General features: G+C 45.8%; 1 protein-coding gene across 3 annotated transcripts in view; it reads right to left on the bottom strand.

Annotated features, from left to right (window-relative positions):
- LOC139384055 (nuclear receptor binding SET domain protein 2) overlaps positions 1–14334 on the bottom strand; it is a 63198-nt gene that overhangs the window by 29115 nt on the left and 19749 nt on the right. For 2 of the 3 annotated variants that reach the window (XM_071128688.1, XM_071128689.1), the window contains exons 10-11: positions 11270–11458; positions 6964–7414 (exon numbers count right to left, since the gene is read on the bottom strand). In XM_071128688.1, coding sequence (XP_070984789.1) covers positions 6964–7414; positions 11270–11458 — 640 coding nt within the window. The remainder of the gene's footprint in view (positions 1–6963; positions 7415–11269; positions 11459–14334) is intronic. The other variant, XM_071128690.1, reaches the window with a different exon arrangement.

Genomic DNA, 14334 nt, shown 5'->3' with positions numbered 1-14334 from the left:
ACGAGATTGGAGATGTTAGTTAGAGCTGTCCTGCAATATAAAGAACTCACAAAATATGAGTTTGCTATTCACACGAAGCATTGCCTGATGTGAACCATGCCTCGAACAAAAGAGATATCAGAAGACCTAATATTAAGAATTGTTGACTTGCATAAAGCTGGAAAGGGATGCAAAAGTATCTCTAAAAGCCTTGATGTTCATCAGTTCACGGTAAGACAAATTGTCTATAAATGGAGAAATTTCAGCACTGTTGCTACTCTTCCTATGAGCAGCCGTCCTGTAAAGATGACTGAAAGAGCACAGCGCAGAATGCTCAATGAGGTTAAGAAGAATCCTAGAGTGTGGGCTAAAGAGTTACAGAAATCTCTGGAACATGCTAACATCTCTGTTGATGAGTCTACGATACGTAAAAACACCAAACAAGAATGGTGTTCATGGGAGGACACCACGGAAGAAGCCACTGCTGTCCAAAAAAACATTGCTGCATGTCTGAAGTTCGGAAAAGAGCACCTGGATGTTCCACAGCACTACTGGCAAAATATACTGTGGACAGATGAAACTAAACACACAACACTTAACGCATTAGAAATATCTTGCTCTGTAGTATTAGCCGTCTAGCTAAAAGAGTTGTATAAGCAACAGTGTCCGACTGGATTCTTGATAGGGGGGTACCCATGGGCAGTACTCCAAAAAGGGCTGTAAGGGGAGACGGATCTATAACAGTGTCATATATATCAGAGAAACATTTAAATATTAATTCCCAGAAACCTGACAGTTTATGACAGCCCCAAAACATATGCAACAATGGTGAGGTGTTTGCCCTGTCCCTGTACTATAGATTGCCCTTTAACCTCTGTAGCCTTCTGCCCGGTGTGTTTAACTTGTCTAAAGTATGGTGTTTGCTCTGTCCCTGTACTATAGATTGCCCTTTAACCTCTGTAGCCTTCTGCCCGGTGTGTTTAACTTGTCTAAAGTATGGTGTTTGCTCTGTCCCTGTACTATAGATTGCCCTTTAACCTCTGTAGCCTTCTGCCCGGTGTGTTTAACTTGTCTAAAGTATGGTGTTTGCTCTGTCCCTGTACTATAGATTGCCCTTTAACCTCTGTAGCCTTCTGCCCGGTGTGTTTAACTTGTCTAAAGTATGGTATCTTTAAAATAAAAATACAAATAAAAAAATTGCTTTATTTTATTTTTTCTAGTTGAGTATATTATTTATATTGCTTTGTCTTGTCTGTGTGTGTGTATGTTCAAAACTTAATAAACAGAGTAAAAAAAATAAAAATAAATATCTTGCTGAGTTTTGTAAACACATTTCTAAAATGCTTCTTATTGTCATTTCTGCTCGGCATCAGACTAATTTTGTGCTTCAGCTGCACTTCTAAACTCATAATTCAGGACCAGGCCTTCTATCAGCAGGCAACGCTCTGACTGATACCTTCTATCGGCAGGCAGCGCTCTGACTGATACCTTCTATCGGCAGGCAGCGCTCTGACTGATACCTTCTATCGGCAGGCAGCGCTCTGACTGATACCTTCTATCGGCAGGCAGCGCTCTGACTGATACCATCTATCAGCAGGCAGCGCTCTGACTGATACCTTCTATCAGCAGGCAGCGCTCTGACTGATACCATCTATCAGCAGGCAGCGCTCTGACTGATACCTTCTATCAGCAGGCAGCGCTCTGACTGATACCTTCTATCAGCAGGCAGCGCTCTGACTGATACCTTCTATCAGCAGGCAGCGCTCTGACTGATACCTTCTATCAGCAGGCAGCGCTCTGACTGATACCTTCTATCAGCAGGCAGCGCTCTGACTGATACCTTCTATCAGCAGGCAGCGCTCTGACTGATACCTTCTATCAGCAGGCAGCGCTCTGACTGATACCTTCTATCAGCAGGCAGCGCTCTGACTGATACCTTCTATCAGCAGGCAGCGCTCTGACTGATACCTTCTATCGGCAGGCAGCGCTCTGACTGATACCTTCTATCAGCAGGCAGCGCTCTGACTGATACCTTCTATCGGCAGGCAGCGCTCTGACTGATACCTTCTATCGGCAGGCAGCGCTCTGACTGATACCTTCTATCAGCAGGCAGCGCTCTGACTGATACCTTCTATCAGCAGGCAGCGCTCTGACTGATACCTTCTATCAGCAGGCAGCGCTCTGACTGATAACTTCTATCGGCAGGCAGCGCTCTGACTGATACCTTCTATCAGCAGGCAGCGCTCTGACTGATACCTTCTATCAGCAGGCAGCGCTCTGACTGATACCTTCTATCAGCAGGCAGCGCTCTGACTGATACCTTCTATCAGCAGGCAGCGCTCTGACTGATACCTTCTATCAGCAGGCAGCGCTCTGACTGATACCTTCTATCAGCAGGCAGCGCTCTGACTGATATGGAGCTACTTTTCGCTCTACTTTTCTCGGTGTAGCCAGACTATTTTTCTCCTGTTGAATGCAAGTTTAACTTAAAGCAAAACATTAGGAAATGTAGCTGTCTACATTCTTCCTACGGTAGGCCTAAACATTAGAAATGTTGGCCATGCATCGTTCTTGCAAAAAAATACCTTGCTTTTCATTGTAGGGTCATTTACTTTTGTGGCTGTCAGACAAATATCATTACACTTCTGTTGTCATCTGATGAAAATGAAGCTATTTTCGGCCTGATGTGTTGCACAAATATATTTTCTGTGAAGGAAAACTATAGTTGCACGGTCCTGATCACTATATTGAAGCAAAAAAGACTTTGGATATAAAACGCTCTCACGTTGTGCTGTTTACAAACAAACATGTGACTGGGTCAGCTGTTCTGGGGGACTATGGTAACTTCATAATGTAAAATAATGTGACTGGGTCAGCTGTTCTGGGGGACTATGGTAAGCTTCATAATGTAAAATAATGTGACTGGGTCAGCTGTTCTGGGGGACTATGGTAACTTCATAATGTAAAATAATGTGACTGGGTCAGCTGTTCTGGGGGTCTATGGTAACTTCATAATGTAAAATAATGTGACTGGGTCAGCTGTTCTGGGGGACTATGGTAACTTCATAATGTAAAATAACGTGACTGGGTTAGCTGTTCTGGGGGACTATGGTAACTTCATAATGTAAAATAATGTGACTGGGTCAGCTGTTCTGGGGGTCTATGGTAACTTCATAATGTAAAATAACGTGACTGGGTCAGCTGTTCTGGGGGACTATGGTAACTTCATAATGTAAAATAATGTGACTGGGTCAGCTGTTCTGGGGGTCTATGGTAACTTCATAATGTAAAATAACGTGACTGGGTCAGCTGTTCTGGGGGTCTATGGTAACTTCATAATGTAAAATAACGTGACTGGGTCAGCTGTTCTGGGGGTCTATGGTAACTTCATAATGTAAAATAATGTGACTGGGTCAGCTGTTCTGGGGGACTATGGTAACTTCATAATGTAAAATAATGTGACTGGGTCAGCTGTTCTGGGGGTCTATGGTAACTTCATAATGTAAAATAATGTGACTGGGTCAGCTGTTCTGGGGGTCTATGGTAACTTCATAATGTAAAATAATGTGACTGGGTCAGCTGTTCTGGGGGTCTATGGTAACTTCATAATGTAAAATAATGTGACTGGGTCAGCTGTTCTGGGGGACTATGGTAGCTTCATAATGTAAAATAATGTGACTGGGTCAGCTGTTCTGGGGGTCTATGGTAACTTCATAATGTAAAATAATGTGACTGGGTCAGCTGTTCTGGGGGTCTATGGTAACTTCATAATGTAAAATAATGTGACTGGGTCAGCTGTTCTGGGGGACTATGGTAACTTCATAATGTAAAATAATGTGACTGGGTCAGCTGTTCTGGGGGACTATGGTAACTTCATAATGTAAAATAATGTGACTGGGTCAGCTGTTCTGGGGGTCTATGGTAACTTCATAATGTAAAATAATGTGACTGGGTCAGCTGTTCTGGGGGTCTATGGTAACTTCATAATGTAAAATAATGTGACAGATGAAATGAAGAACGCGATCTACGTAATCTAATATATTGCACAAGTTCACTGCAGGTATTTAATTAAAATGGAACTACACATATTTAAATGTATAGAAAAACCTTAAAGAAATCGTTTCAACGGTATTGACGCTATTGAAAAACCATCCCGTGGCTATTTCCAAATACCCCGGTATAACGTATATATGGTATACCGCAGAAGCCTACACACAATGGTCTATAACATATACACAGAATGTTCTAGAAGACAGGTTAAAGAAGGATTTTTAAGCTTTGAGACAATTGAGTCTCATGCGCCAAATACAGACCTTACAGTGAAATGCTGACGAACAAGCCCTTAACCAACAATGCAGTTACGAAAAATACCACAAACCTTTTAAATAAATGAAAGTAGCAAATAATTAAAGAGCAGTAGTAAAATAACAATATGAACATGTAGATAAAGTTATTAAAGTGACTATGCATTGATAACACAGTAGCAACAGCATAAAATAGGAAGGGGGCAGTGAAAATAGTCTGGGTAGCCATTTGACTAGATGTTCTTATGGCTTCGGGGTAGAAGCTGTTTAGAAGCCTCTTGGACCTAGACTTGGGACTCCTAGCTAAATATGCCAACATCGGCATTGGCCCGATGTCTAGTTCTGATGTGCATACCAATACAACGTAGGATTTTCTGGATTTTCCTGGACTTTCTGACCGGCCACCCCCAGGTGGTGAAGGTAGGAAACAACATCTCCTCTTTGCTGATCCTCAACACTGGGGCCCCACAAGGGTGTGTGCTCAGCCCTCTCCTGTACTCCCTGTTTACCCACGACTGTGTGGCCATGCACGCCTCCAACTCAATCATCAAGTTTGCAGATGACACAACAGTAGTGGGCTTGATCACCAAACAACGACGAGACGGCCTACAGGGAGGAGGTGAGGGCCCTCGGAGTGTGGTGTCAGGAAAATAACCTCACACTCAACATCAACAAAACTAAGGAGATAATTGTGGACTTCAGGAAACAGCAGAGGGAGCACCCCCCAATCCACATCGAAGGGACAGTAGTGGAGAGGGTAGAAAGTTTTAAGTTCCTGGGCGTACACATCACAGACAAGCTGAAATGGTCCACCCACACAGACTGTGTGGTGAAGAAGGCGCAACAGCGCCTCTTCAACCTCAGGGGGCTGAAGAAATTTGTCTTGTCACCCAAAACCCTGACAAACTTTTACAGATGCACAATCGAGAGCATCGTGTCGGGATGTATCATAGCCTGGTACGGCAACTGCACCGCCCTCAACCACAAGGCCCTTCAGAGGGTGGTGAGGTCTGCACAACGCATCACCGGGGGCAAACTACCTGCCCTCCAGGACACCTACACCACCCGATGTCACAGGAAGGCCAAAAAGATCATCAAGAACACAACCACCTGAGCCACTACCTGTTCACCCCGCTATCATCCAGAAGGCGAGGTCCGTACAGGGGCATCAAAGCTGGGACCGAGAGATTGAGAAACAGCTTCTATCTCAAGGCCATTAGACTGTTAAACAGCAGTCACTAACTCAGAGAGGCTGCTGCCTACATTGAGACCTAATCACTGGACACTTTAATAAATGGATCACTAGTCACAGGTAAACAATGCCACTTTAATAATGTTTACATATCTTACATTACTCATATCACATGTATATACTGTATTTTACACCATCTATTGCACCTATGCCGCTCAGCCATTTCTCATCCATATACTTACATGTACATATTCTCATTAACCCCTTTAGATGTGTGTATTAGGTAGTTCTTGTGAAATTGTTAGATTACTTGTTAAATATTACTGCACTGTTGGAACTAGAACCACAAGCATTTCGCTATACTCACATTAACATCTGCTAACCATGTGTATGTGACCAATAACATCTGCTAACCATGTGTATGTGACCAATAACATCTGCTAACCATGTGTACGTGACCATTAACATCTGCTAACCATGTGTACGTGACCAATAACATCTGCTAACCATGTGTACGTGACCATTAACATCTGCTGACCATGTGTACATGACCAATAACATCTGCTAACCATGTGTACGTGACCAATAACATCTGCTAACCATGTGTACGTGACCATTAACATCTGCTAACCATGTGTATGTGACCAATAACATCTGCTAACCATGTGTATGTGACCAATAACATCTGCTAACCATGTGTATGTGACCATTAACATCTGCTAACCATGTGTATGTGACCATTAACATCTGCTAACCATGTGACCAATAACATCTGCTAACCATGTGTATGTGACCATTAACATCTGCTAACCATGTGTATGTGACCATTAACATCTGCTAACCATGTGCATGTGACCATTAACATCTGCTAACCATGTGTATGTGACCAATAATGGTCACTGTACTGACCCGTAGTTGGCCATGGTCCCTGTACTGACCCGTAGTTGGCCGTGGTCCCTGTACTGACCCGTAGTTGGCCATGGTCCCTGTACTGACCCGTAGTTGGCCATGGTCCCTGTACTGACCCGTAGTTGGCCATGGTCCCTGTACTGACCCGTAGTTGGCCATGGTCCCTGTACTGACCCGTAGTTGGCCATGGTCCCTGTACTGACCCGTAGTTGGCCGTGGTCACTGTACTGACCCGTAGTTGGCCGTGGTCCCTGTACTGACCCGTAGTTGGCCGTGGTCCCTGTACTGACCCGTAGTTGGCCATGGTCCCTGTACTGACCCGTAGTTGGCCATGGTCCCTGTACTGACCCGTAGTTGGCCATGGTCACTGTACTGACCCGTAGTTGGCCATGGTCACTGTACTGACCCGTAGTTGGCCATGGTCACTGTACTGACCCGTAGTTGGCCATGGTCACTGTACTGACCCGTAGTTGGCCATGGTCACTGTACTGACCCGTAGTTGGCCATGGTCACTGTACTGACCCGTAGTTGGCCATGGTCACTGTACTGACCCGTAGTTGGCCAGGTCTCTGCACTGACCTGTAGTTGCCCAGCTTGACCCAGATGATGTCTCTGTATTTGGGTTTCTTTCCGGCCCGGCAGTCGTTACAGAACCAGCTGCCATCCGGCATGGCGATGTTCAGACAGTCTGGATGGAACGCTGCTGGACACGACTCACAGCACAGGAGCTGACCACCTACAGGACGACAAACAGTATCTAACTTAGTGCACAAGGCAACATGTTCTCCTGCTTGGACTCCAGCAGCAGTCTTCAATATTACTGTCGTTCTACAGAGAAGTAGATACTGACCTTTGGAGCAGACGAAGCACCAGCTGACATTGACATGCGAGTGGTGGCTGTAGCCCTTCTTGGGTGAGAAATGGTTGGTGCAGATGATGGTGGTGGGGGTCAACATTTCACTGCCAGCCGCAACACACACCTCTCCTGTATGGTACGCCACCGGACAGCGCAGGCAACGCATCAGCTTACCTACAATACACCACGATATTAACACACCTGACATCAGCTTACCTACAATACACCACGATATTAGCACACCTGACATCAGCTTACCTACAATACACCACGATATTAACACACCTGACATCAGCTTACCTACAATACACCATTATATTAACACACCTGTCCAACAATACACCACGATATTAACACACCTGACATCAGCTTACCTACAATACACCATTATATTAACACACCTGACATCAGCTTACCTACAATACACCACGATATTAACACACCTGACATCAGCTTACCTACAATACACCATTATATTAACACACCTGTCCAACAATACACCACGATATTAACACACCTGACATCAGCTTACCTACAATACACCATTATATTAACACACCTGACATCAGCTTACCTACAATACACCACGATATTAACACACCTGACATCAGCTTACCTACAATACACCATTATATTAACACACCTGTCCAACAATACACCACGATATTAACACACCTGACATCAGCTTACCTACAATACACCATTATATTAACACACCTGTCCAACAATACACCACGATATTAACACACCTGACATCAGCTTACCTACAATACACCACGATATTAACACACCTGACATCAGCTTACCTACAATACACCATTATATTAACACACCTGTCCAACAATACACCACGATATTAACACACCTGACATCAGCTTACCTACAATACACCACGATATTAACACACCTGACATCAGCTTACCTACAATACACCACGATATTAACACACCTGACATCAGCTTACCTACAATACACCACGAAATTAACACACCTGACATCAGCTTACCTACAATACACCATTATATTAACACACCTGTCCAACAATACACCACGATATTAACACACCTGACATCAGCTTACCTACAATACACCACGAAATTAACACACCTGACATCAGCTTACCTACAATACACCACGATATTAACACACCTGACATCAGCTTACCTACAATACACCATTATATTAACACACCTGTCCAACAATACACCACACCACGATATTAACACACCTGTCCAACAATACACCACACCACAATATTAACACACCTGACATCAGCTTACCTACAATACACCACACAACGATATTAACACACCTGCCAAACAATACACCATTCCATAATATTAACACACCTGTCCAACAATACACCACGATATTAATACACCTGTCCTACAATACACCACAATATTAAAACACCTGTCCAACAATATACCACGATATTAACCCACCTGTCCAACAATACCCCACGATATTAACACACCTGACCAATAATACACCATTAACACACCTGACTTACAATACAACATTATATTAACACACCTGACCTATAATACACCATTATATTAACACACCTGACCTATAATACAACATTATATTAACACACCTGACCGATAATACACCATTATATTAACACACCTGACCTACAATACCACACCTGACCTACAATACAACATTATATTAACACACCTGTCCAACAATACACCACGATATTAACACACCTGTCCAACAATACACCATGATATTAACACACCTGTCCAACAATACCACGACATTAACACACCTGTCCAACAATACACCACAATATTAAAACACCTGTCCTACAATACACAATTATATTAACACACCTGACCTACAATACACCATTATATTAACACACCTGTCCAACAATGCACCATTATATTAACACACCTGACCTATAATACCACACCTGACCTACAATACAACATTACATTAACACACCTGACCGATAATACACCATTATATTAACACACCTGACCTATAATACCACACCCAACCTACAATACATGATTATATTAACACACCTGACCGATAATACACCATTAACACACCTGACACACCATTATATTAACACACCTGACCAATAATACAGCATTAACACACCTGACCTACAATACAACATTATATTAACACACCTGACCGATAATACACCATTAACACACCTGACCTACAATACACCCTTATATTAACACACCTGACCAATAATACACCATTAACACAGCTGACTTTTTTTTTTACCTTTATTTAACTAGGCAAGTCAGTTAAGAACAAATTCTTATTTTCAATGACGGCCTAGTGGGTTAACTGCCTGTTCAGGGGCAGAACGACAGATTTGTACCTTGTCAGCTCGGGGGTTTGAACTTGCAACCTTCCGGTTACTAGTCCAACGACTAGTCTAACCAATTGGCTACCCTGCCACCCCACACCTGACCTACAATACAACATATTAACACACCTGACCTATAATACACTATTATATGAACACACCTGACCGATAATACACCATTATATTAACACACCTGACCTATCATACACCATTATATTAACACACCTGACCTACAATACACCATTATATTAACACACCTGACCTATATTACACCATTATATTAATACACCTGTCCTATAATACACCATTATATTAACACACCTGACCTATAATACACCATTAACACACCTGACCTATATTACACCATTATATTAACACCACACCTGACCTACAATACAACATTATATTAACACACCTGTCCTATAATACACCATTATATTAACACACCTGACCTACAATACACCATTATATTAACACACCTGACCTATAATACACCATTAACACACCTGACCTACAATACAACATTATATTAACACACCTGTCCTATAATACACCATTATATTAACACACCTGACCTACAATACACCATTATATTAACACACCTGACCTACAATACACCTGACCGATAATACACCATTATATTAACACACCTGACCTACAATACACCATTATATTAACACACCTGACACCATTATATTAACACACCTGACCTATAATACACCATTATATTAACACACCTGACCTATAATACACCATTAACACACCTGACCTATAATACACCATTAACACATCTGACCTACAATACAACATTATATTAACACACCTGACCGATAATACACCATTATATTAACACACCTGACACCATTATATTAACACACCTGACCTATAATACACCATTATATTAACACACCTGACCTATAATACACCATTAACACACCTGACCTACAATACAACATTATATTAACACACCTGTCCTATAATACACCATTATATTAACACACCTGACCTACAATACACCATTATATTAACACACCTGACCTACAATACACCTGACCGATAATACACCATTATATTAACACACCTGACCTACAATACACCATTATATTAACACACCTGACCTACAATACACCTGACCAATAATACAACATTATATCAACACACCTGACCTAAAATACACCGGGAGACAAACCTCAGACAACTAGTCAAATGTTCATGTGGTATCTTTAAGCAAAAAGGCCCGAGGGGGTGTGGTATATGGCTAAAATACCACGGCTAAGGGCTGTTCTTATGCACGACGTAATGCGGAGGTGCCTTATTGCTATTATTATTGCTATTATAAACTGGTAACCAAAATTATTAGAGCAGTAAAAATAAATGTTTTGTCATACCCGTGGTATACGGTCTGATATACCACAGCTGTCAGCCAATCAACATTCAGGGCTTGAACCACCCAGTTTATACTTATAAATAAACTCAGGGGAAGGGTTAGCATTTAGGGTCCCAGTCTGCCTCACCCTGGGTAGCCTTGGGTTTGGAGTTGGGGTTTAGGGGGCAAATATAGGGTACTCTTACCCTTGGTAGCCTTGGGTTTGGAGTTGGGGTTTAGGGGGCAAATATAGGGTACTCATACCCTTGGTAGCCTTGGGTTTGGAGTTGGGGTTTAGGGGGCAAATATAGGGTACTCGTACCCTTGGTAGCCTTGGGTTTGGAGTGGCAGCTGATGCAGGTGTGAAGCGGGCAGTGGAAGCCCTTGTTGTCAAACACAGTGAGGGTATTGTTGCGGACGCAGGCGTCATGGTAGAACATCCCACAGTGCAGCACGTTACAGCGATGCACCTCCCCCTCCGACAGCTTACAGCTGAAACACTGGTGCACCCCTGGAGAGAGACAGAGTCAGGGTTAACACGAGAGAGACGGAGCCAGGGTGAACACTGGAGAGAGACGGAGTCAGGGTGAACACTGGAGAGAGATGGAGCCAGGGTGAACACTGGAGAGAGACAGAGCCAGGGTTAACACGAGAGAGACAGAGCCAGGGTGAACACTGGAGAGAGATGGAGCCAGGGTGAACACTGGAGAGAGACGGAGCCAGGGTTAACACTGGAGAGAGACAGAGTCAGGGTTAACACTGGAGAGAGACGGAGCCAGGGTTAACACTGGAGAGAGACGGAGTCAGGGTGAACACTGGAGAGAGATGGAGCCAGGGTGAACACTGGAGAGAGACAGAGCCAGGGTGAACACTGGAGAGAGACAGAGCCAGGGTTAACACTGGAGAGAGACGGAGTCAGGGTGAACACTGGAGAGAGACGGAGCCAGGGTTAACACTGGAGAGAGACGGAGTCAGGGTGAACACTGGAGAGAGACGGAGCCAGGGTTAACACTGGAGAGAGACGGAGCCAGGGTGAACACTGGGGAGAGACAGAGCCAGGGTTAACACTGGAGAGAGACGGAGTCAGGGTGAACACTGGAGAGAGATGGAGCCAGGGTGAACACTGGAGAGAGACAGAGCCAGGGTTAACACGAGAGAGACAGAGCCAGGGTGAACACTGGAGAGAGACGGAGCCAGGGTGAACACTGGAGAGAGACGGAGTCACGGTTAACACTGGAGAGAGACGGAGCCAGGGTGAACACTGGAGAGAGACGGAGCCAGGGTTAACACTGGAGAGAGACGGAGCCAGGGTGAACACTGGAGAGAGACGGAGCCAGGGTGAACACTGGAGAGAGACGGAGTCACGGTTAACACTGGAGAGAGACAGAGCCAGGGTGAACACTGGAGAGAGACGGAGCCAGGGTTAACACTGGAGAGAGACGGAGCCAGGGTGAACACTGGAGAGAGACGGAGCCAGGGTGAACACTGGAGAGAGACGGAGCCAGGGTGAACACTGGAGAGAGACAGAGCCAGGGTGAACACTGGAGAGAGACAGAGCCAGGGTGAACACTGGAGAGAGACGGAGCCAGGGTTAACACTGGAGAGAGACGGAGCCAGGGTGAACACTGGAGAGAGACGGAGCCAGGGTGAACACTGGAGAGAGACGGAGCCAGGGTGAACACTGGAGAGAGACGGAGCCAGGGTGAACACTGGAGAGAGACGGAGCCAGGGTGAACACTGGAGAGAGACAGAGCCAGGGTTAACACGAGAGAGACAGAGCCAGGGTGAACACTGGAGAGAGATGGAGCCAGGGTGAACACTGGAGAGAGACGGAGCCAGGGTTAACACTGGAGAGAGACAGAGTCAGGGTTAACACTGGAGAGAGACGGAGCCAGGGTTAACACTGGAGAGAGACGGAGTCAGGGTGAACACTGGAGAGAGATGGAGCCAGGGTGAACACTGGAGAGAGACAGAGCCAGGGTGAACACTGGAGAGAGACAGAGCCAGGGTTAACACTGGAGAGAGACGGAGTCAGGGTGAACACTGGAGAGAGACGGAGCCAGGGTTAACACTGGAGACAGACGGAGTCAGGGTGAACACTGGAGAGAGACGGAGCCAGGGTTAACACTGGAGAGAGACGGAGCCAGGGTGAACACTGGGGAGAGACAGAGCCAGGGTTAACACTGGAGAGAGACGGAGTCAGGGTGAACACTGGAGAGAGATGGAGCCAGGGTGAACACTGGAGAGAGACAGAGCCAGGGTTAACACGAGAGAGACAGAGCCAGGGTTAACACGAGAGAGACAGAGCCAGGGTGAACACTGGAGAGAGACGGAGCCAGGGTGAACACTGGAGAGAGACGGAGTCACGGTTAACACTGGAGAGAGACGGAGCCAGGGTGAACACTGGAGAGAGACGGAGCCAGGGTTAACACTGGAGAGAGACGGAGCCAGGGTGAACACTGGAGAGAGACGGAGCCAGGGTGAACACTGGAGAGAGACGGAGACACGGTTAACACTGGAGAGAGACAGAGCCAGGGTGAACACTGGAGAGAGACGGAGCCAGGGTTAACACTGGAGAGAGACGGAGCCAGGGTGAACACTGGAGAGAGACGGAGCCAGGGTGAACACTGGAGAGAGACAGAGCCAGGGTGAACACTGGAGAGAGACAGAGCCAGGGTGAACACTGGAGAGAGACGGAGCCAGGGTTAACACTGGAGAGAGACGGAGCCAGGGTGAACACTGGAGAGAGACGGAGCCAGGGTGAACACTGGAGAGAGACGGAGCCAGGGTGAACACTGGAGAGAGACGGAGCCAGGGTGAACACTGGAGAGAGACGGAGCCAGGGTGAACACTGGAGAGAGACGGAGCCAGGGTGAACACTGGAGAGAGACGGAGCCAGGGTGAACACTGGAGAGAGACGGAGCCAGGGTTAACACTGGAGAGAGATGGAGCCAGGGTGAACACTGGAGAGAGACGGAGCCAGGGTGAACACTGGAGAGTGACGGAGTCAGGGTTAACACTGGAGAGAGACGGAGCCAGGGTGAACACTGGAGAGAGACGGAGCCAGGGTGAACACTGGAGAGAGACGGAGCCAGGGTGAACACTGGAGAGTGACGGAGTCAGGGTGAACACTGGAGAGAGACGGAGCCAGGGTGAACACTGGAGAGAGACGGAGCCAGGGTGAACACTGGAGAGTGACGGAGTCAGGGTGAACACTGGAGAGTGACGGAGTCAGGGTGAACACTGGAGAGAGACGGAGCCAGGGTGAACACTGGAGAGAGACGGAGCCAGGGTGAACACTGGAGAGAGACAGAGTCAGGGTTAACACGAGAGAGACAGAGCCAGGGTGAACACTGGAGAGAGACGGAGCCAGGGTGAACACTGGAG

This window comes from Oncorhynchus clarkii, chromosome 25, assembly GCF_045791955.1.
Source record: "Oncorhynchus clarkii lewisi isolate Uvic-CL-2024 chromosome 25, UVic_Ocla_1.0, whole genome shotgun sequence".
In the NCBI taxonomy this organism is placed as follows: Eukaryota; Metazoa; Chordata; class Actinopteri; order Salmoniformes; family Salmonidae; genus Oncorhynchus; species Oncorhynchus clarkii.
This window is presented reverse-complemented; position numbering and strand designations above follow the sequence as displayed.